The sequence below is a fragment of the Pan troglodytes genome, chromosome 14 (assembly GCF_028858775.2).
Source record: "Pan troglodytes isolate AG18354 chromosome 14, NHGRI_mPanTro3-v2.0_pri, whole genome shotgun sequence".
In the NCBI taxonomy this organism is placed as follows: Eukaryota; Metazoa; Chordata; class Mammalia; order Primates; family Hominidae; genus Pan; species Pan troglodytes.
This window is the reverse complement of record NC_072412.2, coordinates 24,697,219-24,723,174: the sequence shown is the minus strand read 5'-3', so window position 1 is coordinate 24,723,174 and position 25,956 is coordinate 24,697,219. Positions and strand designations below refer to the sequence as shown.

Here is a 25,956-nt window from a genome sequence, read left to right as displayed (position 1 = left end):
TTTCTTAATGATACAATATAAACATACACTGGGAAGTTTTTTGAAAACAATCAAAGGGACTTCAAGTTATTAAAGCTCCTAAAGAAGTCAAATACTATATCTAAATATAATATTCGTACCCTAGGGCTAATTTATACTTTAAACAAGTTTTTACATGCAGTAAGTCTAGGGGTATGGAAAATTTAGTAGAATCTGCCTTTAAGTAAGCAGGATTCTTTCTGCATTTTTAAGAAAATTAAAATATCATATAAAAAAACTAAAGGCCAGGTGCAGAGGCTCATACCTGTAATCCCAGCACTTTGGAAGGCCAAGGCGGGTGGATCACCTGAGGTCAGGAGTTTGAGACCAGCCTGGCCAACATGGCAAAACATCAACTAAAAATACAAAACAAATTAGCCAGGCATGGTGGCAGGTGCCAGCAATCCCAGCTACTCAGGAGGTTGAGGCAGAAGAATCGCTTGAACCCAGGAGGCAGAGGTTGCAGTGAGCCGAGATCGCACCATTGCAATCCAGCCTGGGTGACAAGAGTGAAACTTCATCTCAAAAAAAAAAAATTTTAATGAACATTTTATAATAAGGGCTTATTAAGATTTGCTATCACTTTGCCTACTAAATTTTAACTTATCCTTAAAGTTCCAACTCAAAATTTCTTCCCCATGCAAACTTTCCCCATATCCTCAATTAGGATGAACTATTGAAGCATCCATGGGTACTTCTTGAACACTTTCAATCCTTAAATTATTCAGGTCCAGTTCAATGACACCTACAAACAATTATATACTGCATACTGTGCTAAACTAACAAAGGCAACCAAAGACCTGTATAGGGCACACCTATGCCCTCACAAAGTCTCCAGAGAGAAATGGACACTACATCACTCATACCCCTTATTTTACTGTATTTATGTTTGGAAGACTGTTATGGGAACATAGAAGACAGACTAACCAAGCCCGGAAAACTGGAGAAGAGTTCAAAGAGAAGGCAAATTTAGCCTGATATGCACCAAGAACTCACTGATTCTTACAGGAGAAGGATTTTACCAACAGATAAAGGAAATGACAAAGCCATTCTAGAATGAGAGAACATAAGTCAAAAAAAAGAAAAAAAAATGAGGATTGACAGCCCAAGGTCCAAGGCCTGCTCTGGGTGCTGTATTCAGCCCTTTGTGACCAGAGCCCCAAAGGCAATGGGAGGATTTGTGCTCTGTGCCAAGGACATTCTCTGTAATAACAATCCATTCTGTTATACTAAGAATTTAGAGCACTTATATGAATATACACAATTTAAGGAAAGATAAAGACAAAAATTAACTCTAAGTAGGTTTGGAAAATTATATCAAAGAAACACAATCACTTGCTTTTTTTTTGTCTACAAAGGTCTATTTTAATCTACAAATTTGAACCTCAGTTTTCTGGCAATAAACTCAAAAATGATACACAAACCATCACAGAATTCACTCTATCCTCGAGGAGAGAAAAATGAAGAAAGCAAGCCTACCTCCATAAGGGAGTTTTTCTAACCCTCAGATCAATGAGCCATGTCGCCTGCATTTTCACAGAGGGATAATGAGGAGCAGGGGAGATGCAACATGGTAGTGTTCCTTCACCAGGCAGGGAAGCTTGGGATGGCCAGATCTTGACAGACAACCCGAAGTCCCCAATCTGACACTGAATAACCAGGTGTCCTTCGATAAGTTACTCCTTTCCTTCTCTATAAAATGAAGGTACAGCACCCTCCCCTTAGGGTTCCTGGTGGGTTTGAACAGGGTGTATGAAATGAAATCAAAATCTTTAATGGCAAAAGGCATTCAAAAGAGGTTAGTCCTCAAAAAGCAACAAGTAGGACCTAATTAAACTAAAGAGCTTCTGGACAACAAAAGAAACTACCAACAGAGTAAACAGACAACCTACAGAATGGGAGAAAATATTTGCAAATTATACATCCGACAAAGGTCTAATATCCAGAATCTATAAGCAACTTAAACAACTGAACAAGCAAAAACCAAACAACCCCATTAAAAAAATGAGCAAAAGACATGAACAGACATTCTCCAAAGAAACATGCAAGTGGCCAAAAAACGTATGAAACAATGCTCCACATCACTAATCATCAGAGGAGTGCAAATCAAAACCACAATGAGATACCATCTCACACCAGTCAGAATGGTTATCATTAAAAAGTCAAAAAACAACAGATGCTGGCAATGCTGCACAGAAAAGGGAACGCTTATCCACTATTGGTGGGAGTATAAATTAGTTCAGCCACTGTGGAAAGCAGTATGAAGATTTCTCAAAGAACTTAATACAGAACTACCATTTGACCTAGCAATCCCATTACTGGGTATATATCCAAAAGAACACAAATGGTTCTAACAAAAAGACATGCAGCATCTTTATCACAGCACTATTCACAATAGCAAAGACATGGACTCAACCTAGATGCCCATCAACAGTGGATTGGATAAAGAAAATGTGGTACATATACACCATGGAATACATAGCCAGAAAAAAAATGAAATCATGTTCTTTGCAGCAACATGCATGGAGCTGGAGGCCATTATCTTAAGAGAATTAATGCAAGAACAGAGAGCCAAACACCGCATGTTCTCATTTATTAAGTGGGAGCTAAACATTGCATACTCAAGGACATAAATATGGGAACAAGAGACACTGGGGACTACTAGATGGGGTTGGGGAAAAGCGTTGAAAAACTGTTGGGTACTATGCTCAGGTACATGAGTGATGGGATCATTCATACTCCAAACCTCAGCACCACATAATATACCCACATAACAGACCTGCACATGTACCCCCTGAATCTAAAATAAATGTTGAAAAAATAAATTAAATTAAATTAAACATTTAAAAAGAGGTTATTCCTTACAGGAATGTCAATGTCAGACACAGACATAATGCAAAGCCCAACTTAGTAAAGGCAAGAGGAGTTCAGGGGTAAAGGTGGAAAAGATACTGTTCCCTAGAATATTCCAGAGACAAAATTCGGAACATGCGAGAAATGCATGTCCTTTAAATTGGCCCCCACACGTTTTGTAGGGTTACTCAATATCTAAGTATCTTAGCCATCGTTATCCCTGTCATTTGCTTCTGATAATACTTTTTTAAGGGTCCCAAATGATGTTGCACTGTATTTTTTATATTACTTCTTTTTTTTTTTTTCTGGTTACTTCTGGGTGATACGACATAGCTGTGTCTCAAAAAAAGCAAGACAAAACTGAGTAACGCTTATATTTACTGGCACATTCAAAAGTATTATATAGCTCTTCAGACGTTCTAGCCATGTTCATGGAGAAGTATTTTTGCAAAATCTTTCCATGGTTCTTCTGCTAACACTCATGTTCCCTCATGCTCATGTCACCATTCCCAAAGTTCCCAGAGGCTTTTTCACCTGCCCAAGCTCTTCATTAAGGTTTGATGTCCTGGCCATGGCAGGAGTGTCATTTCCTATATAATACATATCTGTGTCCTGAGAGAGAGAGAACAAGAGACAGGATTTCAGAAAATATATACCGTTAATTCTTCATCCAGATTAACACAGAAAAGAAGCTAAGAATGGGTAATTTAAAACCCTTTTATTTTAATAGAATGCTGATTTTGGCTGGGCGCAGTGGCTCATGCCCGTAATCCCACCACTTTGGGAGGCCGAAGTGGCCAGATCACTTGAAGTCAGGAGTTCGAGACCAGCCTGGCCAACATGGTGAAACCCTGTCTTTACTCAAAATACAAAAATTAGCCAGGCATGGTGGTGCATGTCTGTAATCCCAGCTACTCAGGGAGGCTGACGCATGAGAATCGCTTGAACCCAAGAGATGGAAGTTGCAGTGAGCTGAGATCACACCACTTTACTCCAGCCTGGGCGACAGCACAAGACTTCATCTAAAAAAGAAATATATATATATATATACATACACACACACACACACACACACACACACACACACACACACACACGATTTATATTTATATAGATATGATTTGATTTCAGGATAATCATTTCACAACCTAGACTAACTCACGATTCTGACCTTGCTGACGGGATTGCTGTGAAGATCAAATAAAAATGCACATCAAAGTGCCTGGTCTACAAATACTGGCTGCTGAAGTCCACTGCTTAAGAGCCATGGCAGTCCTTTAAATATCTTATCTCCACCCTTACAATCAAATCCAAGTTGACTATCACAATGAATTTTGATATGTGAGTGACCACTATAGTAAACACACCCAAGAGGCCTTTTCTTCAGCCCTAATTAGATGTTAACAGCGTGAATAGCAGGTGCAGCCAGATGACAGGCACTGGCTCAGCATTCCACCCCATTCTCTGACCAGTCCTCACAACAACCCCTTGAATAGGTACCACTGCCCTTCCATTCCCCAAAAACACCCTCACTGGTGATCCCTGGCCAGTTCTTTGTATGGCCAGTTTAAGCCCCTGGACCTAATGGTAAATGAATATAGTTCTTCTTTTTTGGGCGCTCAGTTAAATGCCAAAGGCTCTGAAATAGCATTGGAAAATAGTGATTCAACTCTGCTTTAATACTCACCCAGTTTATGAAAAGGGCTTGAGTATACTTCACAACCTCAAGAGTCACCAACAGACTGATGGGAATAAGATTGTTGTATAAGATGATGAACGTCAGCAGGTTGTATCCAAAATTATCTGAGGTGGTGTCTGTGGAAGGAAACCAGAGTATCTGAAAGGTGTTCACAACCAAAGTCTATTGGCTCATTTAGAGATTCATGTTGAAATAGTTATTGAGCACCTCCTGCATGTCAGGAACCGTGAGTTCAAAGGCTGCTTTCTGTAGGAGGCACACAGGCCCCACAATGCGACTGCACAGCAGGATGCATCCGCTAAAGAGAGGCTCACAGGACGTAGCGGGAACCAACGCAGAAGGCTTTCTAATGGGAAGGCATGGTCACTGAAGGCCATCCAGAAGAAGAAATGCTGGTTTCAAGTTTTGAAGAACAGAGAAAAGAAGCAAACTTGAAAGAATGTAGAAAAGAAGACAGGCCTTTGAAATGGTTGTAAGGAACACCTATAAGCTCACTAAGGTACATGTATATTGGGGATACTCCAAAGAGCTGCAAAGATGGACAAAAGTGTGAACAAGAGAAGCAGACAAAGAGAGAGAAGGCTTGAGCCCAACTAAAGATAAGAGAAGGGATATCTGGAGGGAACAAGTTCCCTAAGGATGGAACAGGACCCTAGGGGATGGAGTCCACAGCAGAGGCAGCATCAGCTCCAGGAGGAACAGAGAATGGGGGAGGGAGAGGGGGACAAGGTCTGGGGGTATCAAAGGGAAAGTTCTTTCCTTGACAGCCATGATCTTCTGCTTGAAGGGTAAAGTAGTGAGATTTTCTTAACTTAGCAAGAGGCTTAAGGAGAAGGTTGCAACAGCGTTTAACTGATATTAAAGCTGTGAAGGGAACTAGAATGAGAATAAAGATAGCAGAAGGCTAGGATTGGAGGGAGACTGATAATTTGTAATGGCTCCAAACCATAGTTACTAGGTTTTTTCCCAGGAAATTACATCAAATGGTGGTAGTCTGATTCCGATTTAGAGTTCTGAAGCGTGGCTGTGATGGAAAGACAAGGAGCTGGGAAGGTACAGGGGGAGCAGGCATATGCTGGCCAGTAATTTTACCTTTCCACAATCCCTTCACTTCCTACTCACTACCAACCCTTCCACTTTTCCTGCTGGTTGCTTTTCTTCCTGACATATTACTTTGCTCTCTTGTTCTCCTGTAGAATTAAGGAGTTTCTAAATAGGATCTCTAAGTTCCAATAGTTACAAATATCTGTAAGGTATAAACAAATATCTACCTGACAATTACAAATACAAGAAATACTAAAGAAGTTCTCCAGGATGAAAGAAATACCAGACAGTAATTAAAATACACAAAAACAAAGGACACTAGTAATGATAATTCTACAGGATTTATAAAAGATAGTATAATTATATATTCTCAATTTTAAAAAAGCAATTGCTAAAAGCATCATAAAATTGCATTGTTGAACTTATATACAGATGTAATATATATGACAGTGCAAAGGAGTGAGGAGAGAATGAAGATACATGAAGCAAAGAAATGACACCAGCTGTTAAATCCAAAGGAAGAAATGAAGAGCGAGACCTGGAAATGGTAAGTAAATATGTTAATATAAAACAACCCTGGCCAGGCGTGGTGACTCACGCCTGTAATCCCAGCACTTCGGGAGGCCGAGGCGGGTAGATTGCCTGAGGTCAGGAGTTCGAGGCTAGCCTGTCCAACATGGTGAAACCGGGTCTCTACTAAATATACAAAAATTAGCCAGGCATGTTAGCACATACCTGTAGTCCCAGCTACTCAGGAGGCTGAGGCAGGAGAATTGCTTGAACCCAGGAGGTGGAGGGTGCAGTAAGCCGAGATCACACCACTGCACTCCAGCCTGGGCGACAGAGCAAGACTCCGTCTCAAAACAACAACAACAACAACAAAAAACACTATCAATATACTTTTTTTCTTTTTTCCTTTAGCTTCTTTAAGAGACACAAATTATTATAACACTATTTTGGAGTTGACAACACAGATAAATGGAATATAACAACGACAGCACCAAGCAGGAGAGGAAATGGAGGTACGCTGGAGTGACATTTCTGTGTTTGACTAGAATTGTTAGTATTAATCAAAAGTAGATTTGGATAAATTGGGAAATACATTGTAATTCCTAGGGCAATCACTAAGAAAATACTTTAACACAGAGTTTAAAAATAACCATTTGAGTATAAAACAATTCCCAAATGTGCCCATCTTCATTTCATCACATGATCCTAATCTCAATTCTCCTTGAAAGGCTGGCATTATGTACAGTAACCAAAGGGAACAGAAGGACGGCAGGGACACCACACTTCAACCATGGCTGCAAGAACATCTCAAGAATGGTTTTCTTTCACTGGAACAAGCAACCCACCCCGACACTTACCCATCTTCTTGATGTACCAGTTCTTTTCACCATGAGACCTGTTCCAGTACAGGGCCCCCGCCGAGCTCACCAAGGCCATGACCAAGAGGATGCCAAACAACACCAGGATCTGCACGTTAGTCACCTTCTCAACATTTGATCTCTTGAGAGGCGCTTTGGTTGAATTCTACACAACAGCATTGAAAGTCAGTAAGGGTCACAGAACAGATTTGGGGCAAGGGGTTGGGGGAAAGGAGGTAAAACAACCATATTTAACAACCAGCAAGTAAAAGACTATTTTTTTGCCAAATAATCAATGCAATTCAAAAGTGTACCATGCTCCTGAATCAATAGCTAGTTTTAAGTAATGAAGAAAGACAACATACTCTACCAGTTTAAAGAACACATTCCAACATTACATGATTCATTCTGTACTTCTTATGATTATATCTTAGCATATAATTGTCACTTTCCTTATCTTAGAACACAACAGGTTCTAAATATAGTCCAGTTTCAAAGAAATCAGAACACTGGTAATTCAAGAGAAACTTAGACATTCCATACCATAAAAATCTAGAGAAGACCTTCACGATAATAGCACAGCTCTGCAATAAATACACAGAGATATTTCTAAAGCACATATTTTTCCTCCCGGAGCTCAGAATTTGAGGAATAAAAGAGACATACACGAACACATACATATTAATAATGCAAAACAGAACATTAATGGGTTTCAAAATAAGTGGATGGACAAAAAGTTCACTTAGAGAACTGTGAACAAGAAGCAGGACCAAGAAGAGTCAGGAAGGGCCTGGGCAGGAGAAAGCTGAGTGGCATCCTGAATGATGGAGACAGCAAAGGAGAAACGGAAGGAGAATGGCAACCTTATCACAGGCTTAGCACCTGCCTTCTCACTGCTGGGGGGAAACCAGCCCAGGTGGAGCTGAGGCCAGTGTTGGCAGGAGAGTATAGAAAGATTCATTAAGGCTAGATTCAAGAATCACTCCAGTTCAGGTGGAACATTTGGGACTAGATCCTCTCAGCCATGGGAAAGTCAACGCAACTGTTTGAGCAAGACAGTTATGCACCTGAAGTCATTTTATTAAAAAATATCTGAAGGTACTTATGGTGGGCAAACTAATGACCACCCCCCCCCCACCAGTAATGCCCACATCCTACTTGTGGGGTACTGCGAGTATGTTATTTTATTTTATTTTTTGAGATGGAGTCTCACTCTCTCACCCAGGCTGGAGTCCAATGGTGTGACCTCAGCTCACTGCAACCTCCGCCTCCCGGGTTCAAGCAATTCTTGTGCCTCGCCTCCCAAGTAGCTGGGACTACAGGCGCCCACCATCACGCCCGGCTAATTTTTTGTATTTTTAGTAGAGATGGGGTTTCACCATGTTGGCTAGGCTGGTCTCGAACTCCTGACCTCAGGTGATCCACCCTCCTCGGCCTCCCAAAGTGCTGGGATTATAGGCATGAGCCACCATGCCTGACCTGAGTATGCTATTTTATACAGCAAAAGGGACTTTGCCGATGGGATTAAATTAAATTAACAACTGTGAGACAGGGAGAGATTATTCTGGATTACCCAAGTGGACCCGATCTAACCACAAGGGTCATCAAAAGGGAGAACCTTTCCAAACTGTGCTCAGAGGGAGAGGTGGAGATGGAGAAATGATCAGAGAGAGTCCCCTCTGAAGCCTGCAGAAAAGAGCAGCCAACATCTCGGGTTTTAGCATAGGAAGTCTACTACTCATAGTAGACTTCTCACCTATAGAACTGCAGCACAATAATTCATGTTTTTTTAAGTCACTGAAACTGTGGAAATCTGTCACAGCAGCCAGAGGAAACCAGAACAGTAATAACAGCAGGTTGAGGAAGGAGACACTGAAGAGAGGAAAGCCACAGGGGAATTATTTATAATCCATTCCTGGAGGTGAAATAATTCCTGACTTAAATCAGAAGTCAGGAATTGGACAGGGAGAGGCTCGCACAGGAGTGTCAGCCTGCAGGTCTCCTTCCATGAATCATGGGCCCAGGCTTTTTTTTTTTTTGAGACAGAGTCTCACTGTGTTGCCCAGGCTGGAGTGCAGTGGCGCGATCTCGGCTCACTGCAACCTCTGCCTCCCTGGTTCAAGCTATTCTCCTGCCTCAACCTCCCGAGTAGCTGGGATTACAAGTGTGCGCCACCATGCCCGACTAATTTTTTTGTATTTTTAGTAGAAATGGGGTTTCACCATGTTAGCCAGGATAGTCTCAATCTCCTGACCTCGTCATCTGCCCATCTTGGCCTCCCAAAGTGGTGGGATTACAGGCGTGAGCCACCGTGCCCGGCCGGGCCCGGACTTTTAAGAGACAACACCGATTTGCCAAGTTTGGATAATCTGAGAGTTTGTAAGGCACTAACCATAAAAATGGTACCTTGTGCCAAACTTAAGTCAGCATTCTCCTTCACTAGTCTCCAGTGATCTGATCATTAAAAGAGCTAGGATGAAAATGTCTCCAAAGATAAGAATACAAATAAAGTCACAATGTGAAAATAAAATTGAGATGAAAACATGAGGCAATTCACTCCTAAGCTCCAAGAAAAATTTATACCACATCACTGAAATTGTTATTTGAATTCTATTGGCAAACCAAAAATACTATCTCCCCACAGTTTTCTTTGGGGGCAGAGGAGTTGGGGGATTGTACTGGTGATTTTGAAAAGCTAAGTCCTTTAAATTTCTAAACAACACAGCAGCTTTTTCCTTTATTTCTATTTTTTTCCCTTTTACTTTATTTGTCTAAATTATTCATCCTTTACGGACTTAAAAATCCTCAGGAGTCTAAATGGAAATCCATTAGTAAAGGCCAACTTATCATCAATCAAATACTGTATCAAGGTCAACTGAGACGACACATCCAGGTCTGGCCTCAACGTAAGGGCCAGCAGGCCAGGTCCAGGACTGGTCATTCTAACTCTTAAAAACTAAGCATGATCTCATCATTCTTAATAAATATTCACTAAATGTACAGGCAGGAAAAAAATTATCATAAACCTCATTTCTATACCCCATTTATTATTGACTTCTTATCTTTTTCAGTGGCTGAATTCTGGCCAATTAGGAGGATTAGAAAACTTTATCTTTCATCTAACAGAAGAGGAACAATCCCAAAACTTCAAGCTTCAACATGTGCACTTTGTGGAAAGCCAACCTTGGCCTACTGACTCCCACCCCCTGAACATTTTTACTTGCAATGATCAATGATGAGTTTTCTTTTGTTTTGTTTGTTTGTTTGTTTTTTGGAGACAGAGTCTCACTCTGTCACCGGGGCTGGAGTGCAGTGGCGTGATCATGGCTCACTGCAACCTCCGCCTCCCAGGTTCAAACGATTCTTGTGCCTCAGCCTCCATAGTAGCTGGAACCACAGGTGCACACCACCACGCCCAGCTAATTTTTTGTATTTTTAGTAGAGACAGGGGTCTCACCATGTTGCCCAGGGTGGTCTTGAACTCCTGAGGTCAGGCAATCTGCCCACCTCCGCCTCCCAATGTGCTAGGATTACAGGTGTGAGCCACCGCACCTGGCCCAATGATGAGCTTTTAATGTTAAATTCCTACAAGTATTATAAATTCTTCCATAAAATTCTTGAAGAACCCAGCTACTTCAGTGTAACGGACTTATAAATAGAAACAGGTCAAAATGTCAGATTTTGAAAAGCTGAAATCAGACCTGTATCTTAGATATTTTATTCCCTCCTGAGAAAACAGGCCATTGAATTCTAGTTAGAAAAGCTGTCCCCAACCTTTTTGGCACCAGGTACTGGTTTCGTGGAAGACAATTGTTCCACAGACTTGGGTGGGGATGGTTTTGGGGTGACTCAAGTGCATTACATTTACTGTGCACTTTAATTCTATTACTCTTACATTGTAGTGTGTAGTGAAATAATTATACAACTCACCATAATGTAGAATCAGTGGGAGCCCTGAGCTTGTCTTCCTGCAACTAGACAGTCCCATCTGCGGGTGATGGGAGACAGTGACAGATCACTGGGCATTAGATTCTCATAAGGAATGAGCAACCTAGGTCCCTTGTATGCGCAGTTCACAACAGAGTTCACGCTCCTATGAGAATCTAATGCCACCGCTGATTGACAGGAGGCAGAGCTCAGGCAGTAATGTGAGGGATGGGGAGCTGTTGTAAATACAGATGAAGCTTCACTAGCGTGCTTGCCACTCTCCTCCTGCTGTAGGGACTGGTTCTTCATAGCCACAGACTGGTACCAGTCTGTGGCTTGGGGCTTGGGGACCCCTGGGTTACACTGACTCTGGAGTTTGACTGCTTGTGTTTTGTTTATTTTATTTGTTTATTTTTTATTTTTATTTATTTATTTATTTATTTCGAGACGGAGCCTGGCTCTGTCACCCAGGCTGGAGGGCAGCAGCACAATCTTGGCTCGCTGCAATCTCTGCCTCCTGGGTTCAGGCAATTCTCCTGCCTCAGCCTCCTGAGTAGCTGGGATTACAGGCATGCACCACCATGCCCAGCTAATTTTTGTATTTTTAGTAGAGATGGGGTTTCACCATGTTGGCCAGGCTGGTCTCGAACTCCTGACCTCAAGTGATCCACCCACCTCGGCCTCCCAAAGTGCTGGGATTGCAGGCGTGAGCCACTGCACCCGGCCAGACTGCCTGTGTTTTGAATCCTACTAGTTTTGTAAGCTTGGGTTACTAGAAGACTCTATGCTGCAAGCCTCCTCATCCATAAAATGAGCACATACTACCTAGCCATTGTGAGGAATAAATGAGTTGATATATGTGCATCACTCAAAATAGTGCATGATTTGTTGTAATTATGTTCGCTATAATTAGTGTGATAATCACTCTTTTTCCCATTAAATCAACTAATAGAAATTATAGACATAAATATTTCTACATGTAAGTAAACTAAACATGAACTGAAGGAAACTTGAAGGGCAAAAGGCATTGAGGTGAGAGACTTCAGAAAAAAAAAAAGGTAGAAGAACCCGACAGCAATTGAGTTTCCTCTCTGTGGTCAAGTAGCACAAGCACAGACAAACAATGTTATTTCACAAACAGGATGGCTTCCAGCTATGTGTGTTATATTCCTTTTGAAAGCTCATTATTTTTACCTATTGTTTCAGCCCTAAAGGCACAGCAGGTCTAGCACAGATGTTTCTGGGGTTTTCCATCATTCTATACATGAGCAGTCAACATGCAAGAAGCCTTGCAAAGAGGTTTCTCACACCTAGGGGCAAGGAAAAGTGCCTCTCACACTCACAAAATGCAAACTCAGTGCATGCCTTACTCACTGAAGAGAAGACTGGAGGGTTTTAAAAGATAGTTTAATTAACTCGTGTAATATTGGTTTTCTAGAGCAAAAGCTATATTACTAATGTATGCTCTAGAAAAACAATATTACAATCTGTAAAAAAAAAAAAAAAACACCCAGTGTATAAGAAATATTGGAAAGTGCTTAAATTTATAATATGCACAATATTAAAACTAGCTTTGGGGCCTTGACCAAATGTGAGCTAGCCACCCATGATCTGTCTGCCACTTCATCATAAAAAACAGAAGTAGGCTGGGAACTGTGGCTCATGCCTGTAATCCCAATACTTTGGGAAGCCAAGGTGGGTGGATCGCTTGAGTTCAGAAGTTCAAGACCAGCCTGGGCAACATGGTGAAATCCTGTCTCTACAAAAAATACAAAAATTAGCCAGGCATGGTGGTGTGTGCCTACAGTCCCAGCTACTCAGGAGGCTGAGGTGGGAGGATGGCTTGAGCCTGGGAGGCTGAGGTTGCAGTGAGCCAAGATCGCGCCACCACACTCCAGCCTGGGCAACAAAGCCAGACCCTGTCTCAAAAAACAAACAAACAAACAAAAGCCAGAAGTAGTGACTTGTGGTTAGTGGAGCTCCCAAAGCGTGCAGCAAGGGTTACTGACACTGCACTATGGGAGTTAAAGGATACTTTCTAGGTGGCAGGGTACTAAACTATTTTTTTTTTGAAATGGGGTCTCACTATGTCACCCAGGCTGGTCTCAAACTCCTGGTCCCAATGAGCCACCCATCTCAGCCTCCTGAGTTCTTGCATGGCTACAGCACTAAACTATTCATCAAGATAAAGTCTTCATATGCAGGCCGCTCAGAAACAATAAACTTAAAGCATTCCAGTCAGCGCTTGTGAATGGATAAGGACCTAGCAGGGGCGATGGATCAGGCACACCTCAGATACACTAAATAATCCTGATCCACCGAAGAGCTGCCTCTCAGCATTCACCAACTCTTCATTTTTCTAGCTGCCGTGGAGCCCTCCCGCCTTGCTTCAACACACAAGCTCTGCAACAGGCCACTGCACCTGGGCCCCTACCCTTCCAGCTCCTGAACTTCCCTCTGTACTCCCACTCCCTCAAGAGCTCTCTCCTCCTTGCCTCACACAGTCAAGTACACGCCTCCCTTGAGTACCCCCAAGCAGACGGTGCGCCAGTAGACATCTGCATCCTTTGGCCTCTGAAGGTAGCATTACTGGATGTATATTCAAGACCTGGTAATACTTCTGGAGCTTTATTCCTTGGATGCCATGTTAAAAAAAAAAAAAAAAACTCACTCATAAAATTCACGCCATTTGGCTACACTACCTTCTGCCCCTCCCCTGTAGCCAGGCCACCGACCTCTCAGTTGCTCCCTGTCACTCACAGAAGACTTGACAACTGGCTCATGGCATTCCTTTCTGGCCCAGCTTCACCATTATCGCATCTTCAAAATCACAGCGCTGGCCCATCAAATGCCTTAGTCTCTCAGTTCCTTACTTGTCAACATTGAATGGCCTTCAACAGCTCTGCCTTTGTCTTCCTACTCACACGAGTCACTCCCAGGTCTCCCATGCTAGAAACTCTCTACCCCGGAAATACAAAGACAAGATTCTACCCACTGATCAGCCTGTCACTCAGCAACTCCAACAATCCTCTTCAACTTCAGGAAGTCTCTCAATCCTTCTAATCCCATCTCTCCTCCCTGTCTCCAATGTGTTTACTAGCTGGGGTGGCCACCAACGTCTACTGCTTCATCTCCTCTAATACTTACCTCTTTCATCTGACTATCATTTGACCTCAAAGAGGAGACCAACACAACAGTCTCCCTTCCCTAGCTCGATATCTAAAATGTGCTTCTGCCACGGGAATCATTCTTAGCATGTAGTCCACTGGCTTCCAGCCTAGGTTGAATGACCCTCCTATACACACTGACAGCACTTAGTAATGACACACATTCCAGTATCTCTCTCTCTACTTTGTCATTCTATATTACTCCTTAGCCCAACTGGCTCCCCGAGGATAAGCCTGGGCCTTTCACTATTGCACCCATATGGTCTAGCACTAGACTTGGTACGTGGTCACTAAATATTTTTAAATCAAGAAATACAGCCAAATGTGCATTTTAGAAGTTATACAAAAGAACAGACAAGCTGAAAAGCCAATTCTCATTAATAGCCACCATTAGCAAAAATAAGGTGCCAAGTGATACCAAACAAATGTAAGAAATGACATACAGGGACACTGATTTCTGTAGAATTTCAAAAGCTGTCTGGCAAAATACATCATAATAGCAATGTGACCTATAAATTCACAAACAGTTTTTTAAAAAACATTAACAGGGAAAAAGAGCAAAATCATTTTAACTTCATTTTTTTCTTCAGTCTATGAAAACTAAACGGTTCAAAAATAACTGATTTTAAAGTCTCTAAAGTTCAGTTAAATAAGACAATTTGCTATAAAATCCTAATTAATGGGATAAAGAGAAGTAGAAAGAGAAATTTAAAAGTTAGAACTAATTCCCGCTTAAGTCCAGAAGATAAAATAAGTTAGAATTGATTGTTCCCCTAATCCAGAAAACAAAGACCATTTGTAGTTCAGGCATACGGTAACAAATATCAGATAAGAGAACAGAAATCTAGAAAAAGCTACCTAAGAAACTAAAATAAAGGCAGTTCTTTCCAAATTTAGGTTCATAGACAAATTTGAACTTCCTAAATGCAACATCTGCATTTTCCACCTTCTAGTCAATAAAAGCAGAAAGAAAAAAAAGACTGAAATCAGCATAGAAATGTTTTACCTGCATGAGTTTGGTGTCGTGTCCAGTATAAACAACTATGCCAAAGACCCACTGAGTATTTCTAAGCTGTGTACCTCTTAATAAGATCTGGTCAGGCCCAAGGGCAACAAGGCTAAAAATAAAAAACAACAATGATATTTAATGATAGTCTGGAAAATAAGCATGAGTTTTTCCCTTAAACATGAACCCACAATAAATCAAATGTTCCCTTTCCTCCAATTTGAACTACTTCACTGAGAAACACAGACAACAAAGGTTACCATTGGCTTAATCTACCCCAAAAGGACCCACAGAAAGCTTTATTTTACATTCATCACTACAGAAAAAAAATGCTTTTTCTATAAAATGTTGCAGGTAATTATATCTCTCATGATCCTATTATGAAACTCAATACCCAGAAAGGAAGTTGCTAAAATAACAACCGAAGCTCACTCATTTGTAGTTAAGTATTATTATTGGAAGTATTATTATTATTGTTATTTGTAAAATAAATCTAGTGTATTTTACAGACTATTAGGAAGGAGTAAAATTTTTAAAAGCAGCAACCTATCATATCAATTTTTTTAAGGATGACTTAATGAGTAAATAAAGACCTGAGTGACAATTTAGAAACTCAAAATGGGGAGCCCATAGTATAGCTATGTATGCTAAATGAAACCAAGAAGCAGTCACACTTAGTTGTCATATTTATAATAATTTGGGTTGATTCCTAAGATCAGGTCCTTCCAAGCCTTGGGTCGTCAAAATATAAAGGACATTGCAAGAGGCTGGGTTACAGGGTTGGAGGGGGCATTGGCAAGAGGCTCTAGACAAACATGGCCAGAAGGTAGAAACTGCTCTCCAACATCAGAACAAAAGACAACTCCAGAACAACATAACAAATGCCAGAAGAAGAAAGATAACAGAATATAGACAGGAGGGCACTGAATATTCTAAAGGAAGAATAAGTGTTCATTTCACTCAACTTTCTAAAAACAAACGAATGCTCCTTAGAAGAAGGTTAGCAAAAAAAAAAAAAAAAATACACACACACACATTTCTGTAACAAGTGTATTAGCTTGTATACACCTCAGATTACTCTCCTCTGCTTTTCTGGGCAATTTTATGCAGCTGAAACCATTTCTCCTGCCTGGCAGAAAGTAGGCACAGAAAGAATATGCCACATGCTTTGAGCCTCATCTGAGGCCCTTGGGCTCAGGGTTTTTTTCTTAAATCTAAGGAAGGCTTTAAATTAATTGAAAGGGTATGAAATCTCACTGTTTTAAAATATTATAAAACTAGGAAACAAACATATTTTCCAAAGCTCCAGTAATTCTTAGTCACATAGTTTAAAAGACAATGAAGAAAAGGCATATAATACCTTTTCCCATCTAAGTTCAAGTTTCCAGTGAAGTCATAGAGGTGGCGGTTGGGCCCTTCACACTCTATAGTTCCAGATAACTTCATCAGAACTTCACGTGTTTGCATGTCAGCAGTGTGACTCAAACCCTAAAAGATTAAACCAAAAGAGGAAGTCAAACACAATCTTCTGTGCTTAGGGACACCATTCAGCACCCCTATGGTTAATCAAAAGAAAAAATAAGGCATCTCCAGTGCAATAATCTGGGGGGCTAACAAGTCAAACTGTCAGCCCCTCAAGGCAGACTTTTCCAGTAGCTTTTGCCACAACAATCTAATGCGAAAGTGGCAAAAGAATGTAATGAAGCTGAAAGTTAAGATTCCACCACTGTACTAGAAACATCCGTGCATAAGTAATAATTAACATACCCCAGCACCTTACAGCAAGCATAATCTACTAGCTGTACTCTAACACTGGTCATAAAGGTAGAATAGAGTAGCCCTCCAATATTTTACATTATCTAGCACTCTTCACTTTTTCTTTAAGAGACAGGGTCTCACTCTGTCCTCCAGGCTGGAGGGCAGTGGTGCAATCATGGTTCACTGAAGGCTCAAAATCCTGAGCTCAAGTGATCCTCCCACCTCAGCCTCCTAAGTAGCTGGGACTACAGGTATGTGCCATCATGCCCAGCTATTTTTTAAGTTTTTTGTAGAGATAGGGTCTTGCTATGTTGCCCAGGCTGTAACTGTTCTTTAAATGGAAAAAAAAGTCTAAAGCAAATATCTACAGTAGAAAAGAAAGATATATGGATAGAATTGCTGAATTCAACTTTAAGCAGCAAAAGTTTTTTAAGCTTCAAAGTGCTTAAAATTTTTATATGTTAAAGACCATTCTTCATTCTTGGCCTGGTGCAGTATCTCACGCCTGTAATCCCAGCACTTTGGGAGGCCAAAGCAAGCAGATCACTTGAGTTCAGGACTTCGAGACCAGCCTGGCCAACATGGTGAAACCCCATCTCTACTAAAAAAATATAAAAATTAAGCCAGGTGTAGTAGCATGCACCTGTAGTCCCAGCTACTCGGGAGGCTAAGGTGGGAGAATCGCTTGAACCCGGGAGGCAGAGGTTGTAGTAAGCCGAGGTCGCATCATTGCACTCCAGCCTGGGCAACAGAGCAAGGCTCCATCTCAAAAAAAAAAGAACCAAAAAAGACTATTCTTCATCCTAGAATTAAAATATATGGTAAGAATAGTTTTCTTTAAGGCATGGAAGTTTTGTATCTAATTATATCACCCTCTAGGATTAGAATCTTTATTACAACAATGATGTAAACTGGGGTACCTGGAGCTTTTCTGCTCCATTTGTCCACTAAGCTGTGTCCTTCCCAGCCACTCAGCTTCACCGAGATGTCCCCTCTCTCCAGCATCACAGGCAGAGAGCTCAATAAGACGCTATATGAAGGCCTGGCACCCTGCATGACCTAGAGTTTGATGCAGCCTACTTTTTCGAGACACATTCTCCCTCATCATAAATGGCATATTCTTCCCATAGATTCCATTAGGGCTAAGGCATAACCCTTTGTGGCTGAATATTTTATTTCTCTAGAAAAAGATATGTGGGGACCACATTTGCAGTTGTGTCTACCATAACAACACAAGTCATCAGAGGTGACTTTACCTGACGTATTTTAAGGTTCGTCTCCCCATCCAGATTAGCTGTTTCAACATAACACATTGCCTGAGGTTCACTAAGGAGAGAGAAAAAAAGAGCCAAGTTTCATAAAGTCCTTTCCACAAATTCACAGTTTAGAAAATCTCTATTATGGAATCTGTGTCTGCTGATTGGCCCTTCAAAATAAATTGTTATAAATAACCACGATAGTAGGAGTAATGGATGAAAAAGGAAACACACACTCATCTTTGGGACTCAGTACCAGTAGAGAGTCATTTGCCCAGATGATCTGCCTTTGTAAGCCCCACATAATGACTGCTGAGCCTCAAGAAGACAGGAATGAACTGAAGATGAAAGAGAAAGGGAAACATGTGATGTCCCCACTCAGACCCAACCACTGGGTTCAGGCAATCCTTCAAGTCTGGGGCTGGGCCTGACCAAAAAGGCTGCCCAAGGCATGGCCAGTAGAAACACACATTTTTTGAAGAAAACAACAGCCAGAGGAGTTGAAGGATCGAGGCACAGGCTTGGCAAGGCTTTAATTCTCTGCCATTTTTACAATCTCAAGGCCAACTTTTTAATCAAAACACCTAGCATTAAAGACAGAAAACTCGAAGAATAAAAATAAGCATAACAGATATTATAATCCTATTTCTAATCTTTGAGTTTAGCTAGGTTCACACAGTTAGTGATTAACCACCCCTTGACTCTTCCAACTAAAAAACCACTAGTTAAGGTAAAAATCCCCTAGCACTACCTTTATGGGCTATATGGCCTTGGCAAATTGTTTAGTCTCTCCGTATCTCAATCTTGTCATGTACAAAAGAAGGCTATCCAGGGTTATTGGGAAGATTAAGTGGGACAACCTCCTCAACAGGTTGTTCGGCACACAGCACACACTCAGACACTAATAATGAGCATGCTGGAAACATGATGTCAGCTAAAGCAATCTGGTATTAAGACCAAGTTAAAAAAAAAAACTGGCTGGGCACTGTGGCTCACGCTTGTAACCCCAGCACTTTGAGATGCCAAGGCGGGAGGATTGCTTGAGGCCAGGAGTTCCAGAACAAGCTTGGGCAACATCTACAAAAAATTTTTTTAAATGAGCCTCTACAAAAAAATTTTTAAAAATTATCCAGGCATGGTGGCATGCACCTGTGGTCCCAGCTACTCAGGAGGCTGAGATGGGAGGATCACTTGAGCCCAGGAGTTTGAACTTACAGTGAGCTATGATTGAGCCACTGCACTCCAGCCTGGGTGACAGAGTAAGACCTTGTCTCCAAAACAAAACAAAACACACACACACACACACACACACACACACACACACTAAATTTTCTAGGGTCACAGCCAAGACTTAAAGACTTAAAGCCCGAACTATCAAGTGATCAATATTTTAATATTTCTAAGGGTTTCTTTGTTGTCAATCAATATGGACAAACATAAATCCTGCCCTGTGTTATTGGTTCTTTTTCCCCCTCCACAGGCCTGGAGTCCTATTTTTAAATCTATTATCTCAAGCAGAAAATTAATGCTTAGGCTCAAAATCCAATGAGTGATTAACTTCAATACAAGAAACGCTGTCTGCAATCAAAGAAAATGCAAACAGCATGTGTATCTATGATTCCCAACAGTGTATAAATATAGGAAGTTATAGTCCTAACGTCACACAATTTAATCTTGAATTCAAGAATAGATGTCAATTCTTGCCCTAATTTTGGCTTTCTTTCCTAGCTATGTACTTTCATGCACCAAGCCCCAAAAAAGTCAAGAACTGCACTGAGTGATGATTCCTTCCTAGAATAAAACTACCTAGAGAATATGAAAATGATACTTGGACAGAAAAGGGGCAAAACATGGATGGATGAAGAGCAAACACCATCTGCTGGTCACGATTACGCTGAGAAAACACCCATGGTTCTTGAACAGCTATCAATGTGCAGCACTGGGTTCTGCAGGACAGACTGCTGGCAGGGCCCATCAGGAAACAGATTCTGAAATCTCAGACATGCTGCAACCTGACATTAATGAATGGACCACTCCACTGCTCTTGACTCAGTGCCCCTATAAATAAGAAAAAAAACCCAAATAGCCAGGAGACTAAGTGGAGTCAACACACATAAAAGAGTTCAGAAAAAGCACAAAGGAATGAATGTGAGAAAGAAACCAAGGGTCACAGCAGGAGAAGGGAAATGACAAGAAATGGAAGAATGGGACAGAGAGAGGATGGTAGAAGGGAACAGGCTGCTCAAGACTGCCCCAGGTGCTGCTTAATATTTTATTGTTCTTAACATTTATTGCAAAAAAGGTGCCTACTAGCACAGCTAACCTGGATGACAGCAGGACCACATCTGCTGGAAGATACTGCCCATTGACGACCTTCACAATGTCTCCCACTGCCACCTAGAGAGACAGGGATGAGGACAGAGGGGCACAAAAGAAAAGAAACAAAACACACATGGTGAAAAAGGTGCTTAAATATTTAAAGAAAAAATTATTATATAACTAGACCATGAAGTTTAAGATAGAGAAGCCCAAATTATTTTCCTTGACAAGAACAAAAGGAAAGTGCTTCCATGCAGACACTGGTAATGTTGCCTTCTTTTGCAATGATGTTTAATAAAAAAGGAAAGGGAAAGGGAGAAAAGGGCTAAGTCAGAACAGCTATAAAGATCTCGTTTTCTTACAATTATGCATCCATTTACAAATACTTGAACATTTCCATAGCTGTACACAGTAGGGTAGAACGGTCATGCACACACCACCAGAGCCAGCCTAAAGCCTGGGCTCAATCCCCACTGCACCCCTGACGAGCTGTGTAATGATGAACAAGTTATATAAACTCTGTGTACCTCAGTTTCCTCATCTATATAATGAGGATAAAGGCACATATTTCATAGAGTGACTACAAGGATCAACTAAGTTAACACACATAAATTTTTCTCTGTTTTACAAATTGAGGTGCAGAAAACAAAATAACTTGATCACAGTAATACAGCCACTGAGTGTTAGAACCAGGATTCAAAACTGGGCAAGCTGCACGGAAGGCCAATGCTCTGATTAAAAGGCAACAGTAAATTCACCCATGAAAAGTGCACCTGAAAGTCCCCCTGGAAATATACCACATAAAATGGAGAAGATTTGTACAGCCTCAAGAAATTCCCAGAAAAAGGATCACGGCCAAAGTCAGAGACCACCTTGGGGAACAGACTCCACTAGACAGAAGATCTCAAGCCAAGGAAAAGGGCTGTAGTCTCCAAAATGGTACCATGGCGAAGTGTCTACAAATCCTTTCAGTAACATCGCAGAAAGCACTAGGGTGGAGAGAACAGGGGCTTTCAAATCAGGCAAGCCTAACTCCAATCCTAGCTTTATAGCCGTGTGCTAGCTCTGTGATCTCCGCAAGCTGCTTCGCCTCCCAGCGCCCCAGCGTGTCATGTCTGAAACAGGAAAACAGTGCCACCGGCCTTTTAAGGTGAATGCAGTGACTAAGGAAGTATACACGGCACCTGGCATAAAACAGGTCCATATAAATGTCAGTCTCCATCAGTGGGAGCATAACTGAAAGGACATCATGAGTGTGAAGGTCAAGGACATTAGAATTCTCTGACGATACCAGAAGACCATTACTAGTACAGTAATAGTTGCAAAGCTCAAAGTGGGCATTTATGCTTTCTATTTCCTATTCTAGCCTTGTTACTATTCTCTTTGAAACCAGGAATTTCAAGTGATACGATACTTGTGAAAAACTGCCAGATCTTACAAGCTAGCAGGTGCCCATGTTTAATTTTCTCTTGGGAAAAAGGCAAATTTACTGAAAGGTATCCTATTGGTGCTTTAAGTTGTTTATTAAAGTGTCTGGGGAAAATGCCACAAAGCTGTTTTAACAACCACCAGTACAAAAGCAATGGATGTTATGTCAATTGAAAGTGTTTTTTAAAAGTAAAAAATATTTTGGCCAGGCACAGTGGCTCACACTTATAATCCCAACACTTTGGGAGGCCGAAGCAGGCAGATCACTTGAGGTCAGGAGTTTAAGACCAGCCTGGCTAACATGGTGAAACCCCCATCTCACTAAAAAAAAAAAAAAGTTAACCGGGCATGGTGGTGGGCACCTGTAGTCCCAGCTACTTGGGAGGCTGAGGCAGGAGAATCGCTTGAACCCAGGAGGCAGAGGTTGCAGTGAGCCAAGACGGCACCACTGCACTCCAGCCTGAGCAACAGAGTGAGACTCCGTCTAAAAAGAATAAAATAAAATTAAAACGATTTCATATGAATAGTTTAATTACATATAAAAATCAGAAGAAGTAATTAGTAAAGAAAAAACCACTAGACAAGAAAATTTGTCATGTTTTCAAATGAAAAAAGGCAGTGGATTTTTTTAAATTCAAAGTGGGAGGACAAGAGAAATTATGGCTTTCTCTCATCTTTACTCTCTAAATAAACATTCATATCCCAGTAACCAAGTACTAAGAAGTTTTGTGTACATAAGAAATGACTTACTTGGATTTTGCTTGAAAAAAAATATTTTTTTTGGTTGTTTGTTTTCTGTTTTTGAGACAGGGTCTCGCTCTGTCACCCAGGCTAGAGTGCAGTGGTGCGATCAAGGCTCACTGCAACCTCCACCTCCCATGCTCAAGTGATCCTCCCACCTCATCCTCCTGAGTAGCTGGGATTACAGACACGCACCACCACGCCCAGCTGATTTTTGTATTTTTTTGTAGAGATGGGGTTTGACCATGTTGCCCAGGCTGATCTTGAGCTCCTGAGCTAAAGTGATCCAGCCGCCTCAGCCTCCCAAAGTGCTGGGATTGCAGGTGTGAGCATGCCCGGCCTGGAAATGGTTTTAATGTTCTTACATGATTGTTCCTTGTGTGTGCAATACTCCCTCAAAGAATTAGTACACTGGGAACAGAAACCTTCCAGATCGCTGAATCCACTCTAGCCTCAGAGAGTTCCTCAAGTCTCTTAATTTTGAGGAAGTAGCTGAAAGATCCTCTCGAAGTCAATCAAAGCCACTGAGATCCACCTGAGAGCTGCCTCTCGGCGCTCACCAGTGACTCAGCTACAGCCCAGGGGACAGCAGATCTGAGCTTCAGCACTTCAGATTAGATTATTATCATTTTGGGGACCTTAAGGACAGCCAGCTTCCCCTTGCCTGACACCTCTGCCCTCTCCTGTATTCTCATCCTCACATTGAACTACTCACAGTTCCGCAGCTAGTTACCCCTGATTCACCCTTCAAGAGCGCACTAGAGCATCTCTGGAGGGCAGACTTTCCTGATCTGAACCACTGGGTCTAGGTAGGTGGCCCCTCCCAGCTCTTCCCAAAGTGGAAGCTTTCTCCTACACAGAGCTCAGCAACTGCACTGCGTTAGGTTGGTTGCCTCTCTCTCCCAGGACACCAGTGGTTCTTGAGTGTGCTCCCTACACCATCGGCATCAGCTTCAACTAGTAATTTGTTTAAATGTGTAAATTCTAGGGCCCCACCTGAGACCCAGTGAATCAGATAGCCTGGGAGTGGGCCCAGCCATCTGGGTTCCAGCAGCCCTGTGGACGGTGACTGGGATGCCCACTGAAGTTTGAAACTCCTTAAGGGAAGCGCTGAGCTTCATTCTTCCCATGCCTAGTACAATCTCTGGCACAAGCCAGGAGCTCCACTGAAATAAACCAAGTAAATACATTTTAAATGGAAATAAAACTGCATGTGGTACAGTACATAACTGGTGTTTCTTTGTTATTGTTGTTTTTCTCCCAAATGAACGATGGAAACAGTCATGAGTTTTAGGAGTCTGCAAAGCCGTCAGCTCCTGGACCACAGAAGACCATCAATTAGAGACCATCACTCCATTTTCTGCTGTTTCAAGTAATGTCAGGCCCTCTGAATCCAAATCATTCTTCACTCTAGCTGATACTGATACCTTTCTGGGGAGGGAGTAACAAGAGGAACCCTAGAGAAATAGAGGGGCAATTTCCCAGTGCTGGGAGAACCCTTGAATTCCTTCAGCATTGGGAGCATCTCTCCCACTTTGAGTCAAGAATTCCCAACCTCCTGACCAAGAACCATGACCTTTCCAAACGTGAGGTTGATGAATGTTTGCAGCATACGACTTCAAGATTGCAGCAAAGGTTAAGGTGTTACTGTAAAACACTATAAAGGAGAAATTTCTTTAAAGGGTGGCGGATTCTCCTAAAACAAAGTAAAGTAAAACGAAAACTAAAGCAAATGCTGCAGTTACCATATCACGGGCATTTTTCAGATATAAAAGACTGTAAGAGGCATTTAAAAACATTGTTTACTAAATGTTTATTTAGCAAGAAGAACCACTTCAAGTTACCCTTCTAAAAAGCTGTTTTCTTTTGAAATCATGTTAATCGGCTTTGAATGCTGGACTAATGAGAGTCATCCCCCAACACATCTTGTGTCCATTAAGAAGGTCCAGCTAAAACACTCATTTAAAAAGCTAATTTTATCAGATATAAAATACCTAGATGGTATGGCAGATTTCTTCTAAATTTTCTACTCATCACCATAAACAACCAAAAAACCACACCATTCTTCAACCCTCTAAACCTCATACTTCCAGGGACGTGGAAGCAAAGCTTTCCTTGCTATTATTAAGAACAGCTAACTGCTGTGCTAGAACGGAAACGGGGTGGTTTCTTACCCCCTTTCCACCACTCTGTAGTTAATGACCTTTCCACCCAAAAATGTTTAAAGTGAGAATCACAAATGCTAAAAACAAAAATAAACTTTAACTTAGGTTAAGACAACAGAGGACCAGGGAAAATATTTCTCAAATTGGATTTAGAAACTAGAAAATACTTTGAGATTTCAGAAATGTCACTCAGGAGCGATGAAGTTCATAGCTTGAAGTGACACATTGGGCCCTTACTAGAAGGTGCAAGGGACAGAGTAAACAAGCATCAGGTCTCAGCAGACCTCATGGAAAACTCTACTATGTCTAACACAAACTTTATACTGCAATCAAGACCAGCAATTTATTACACGTCTTCAAACCAATAGTACTGGTACATCTTTAAAATTAGTTTTTACCTCTTTCCACATAATGGTATGCCACATACCATTTCTTAACACTGAAAAAGAGAAAAATAAAATATTGGTTAATACTGGTGATAAACTGAATCAGCTTCCTAAAATCCAAAAGCTTTCTTTTAGAATTCCATTTATTAATTCTAACATACCCTATCTTTAGCCATGATGGCATAACATCAGCACCCCCACCCTCAAAATGGAACACCAACGTATGGTATGTACCTCTGTAACATATATACATTAATGCATACACGTAAATGTTTATGTATGTATGTAAGTTAAATCTACTTATTTTCAGCCCAGAAGAAAAAAAAAGCCTGCTGTTCCACAATTTAAAAAAAACTGAACAGCTGGGCGCAGTGGCTCATACCTGTAATCCTAACACTTTGGGAAGCCAAGGCAGGCAGATTGCTTGAGCCCAGAAGTTTGAGACTAGCCTGGGCAACACGGTGAAACCCATCTCTACCAAAAATACAAAAATTAGTCGGGGGTGGTGGTGCTTGCCTGTAGTCCCAGCTACTCAAGAGGCTGAGGTGGGAGGATCACCTGAGCCTGGGAGGTCAAAGCTACAGTGAGCCATGATCATGCCACTGCAGTCCAGCCTGGGCAACAGGAGTGAGACCCTGTCTCAAAAAATGAAACAAACAAACAAAAAATTGATGTTGTAGAAATAAAACAATAAAAAGTAGAAGAGGGAAGTAAGGAGAGATTATAAATGAAGGACATGAATGCTTAGACTTTTTATGGACATAAAAACTGTCTAGTTCCCGAAAATTACAATCTTTTCTAACATTCTAAAATACACAAATG

At 41.4% G+C, this 25,956-nt stretch overlaps 1 protein-coding gene across 2 annotated transcripts in view; it reads right to left on the bottom strand.

Annotated features, from left to right (window-relative positions):
• ATP8A2 (ATPase phospholipid transporting 8A2) overlaps nucleotides 1-25,956 on the bottom strand; it is a 648,977-nt gene that overhangs the window by 467,795 nt on the left and 155,226 nt on the right. For both annotated transcript variants that reach the window (XM_522636.9, XM_009426757.5), the window contains exons 6-13: nucleotides 25,147-25,187; nucleotides 20,419-20,492; nucleotides 18,096-18,165; nucleotides 16,442-16,569; nucleotides 15,082-15,193; nucleotides 6,982-7,147; nucleotides 4,559-4,686; nucleotides 3,406-3,483 (exon numbers count right to left, since the gene is read on the bottom strand). In XM_522636.9, the coding sequence (XP_522636.4) occupies nucleotides 3,406-3,483; nucleotides 4,559-4,686; nucleotides 6,982-7,147; nucleotides 15,082-15,193; nucleotides 16,442-16,569; nucleotides 18,096-18,165; nucleotides 20,419-20,492; nucleotides 25,147-25,187 (797 nt within the window). The remainder of the gene's footprint in view (nucleotides 1-3,405; nucleotides 3,484-4,558; nucleotides 4,687-6,981; nucleotides 7,148-15,081; nucleotides 15,194-16,441; nucleotides 16,570-18,095; nucleotides 18,166-20,418; nucleotides 20,493-25,146; nucleotides 25,188-25,956) is intronic.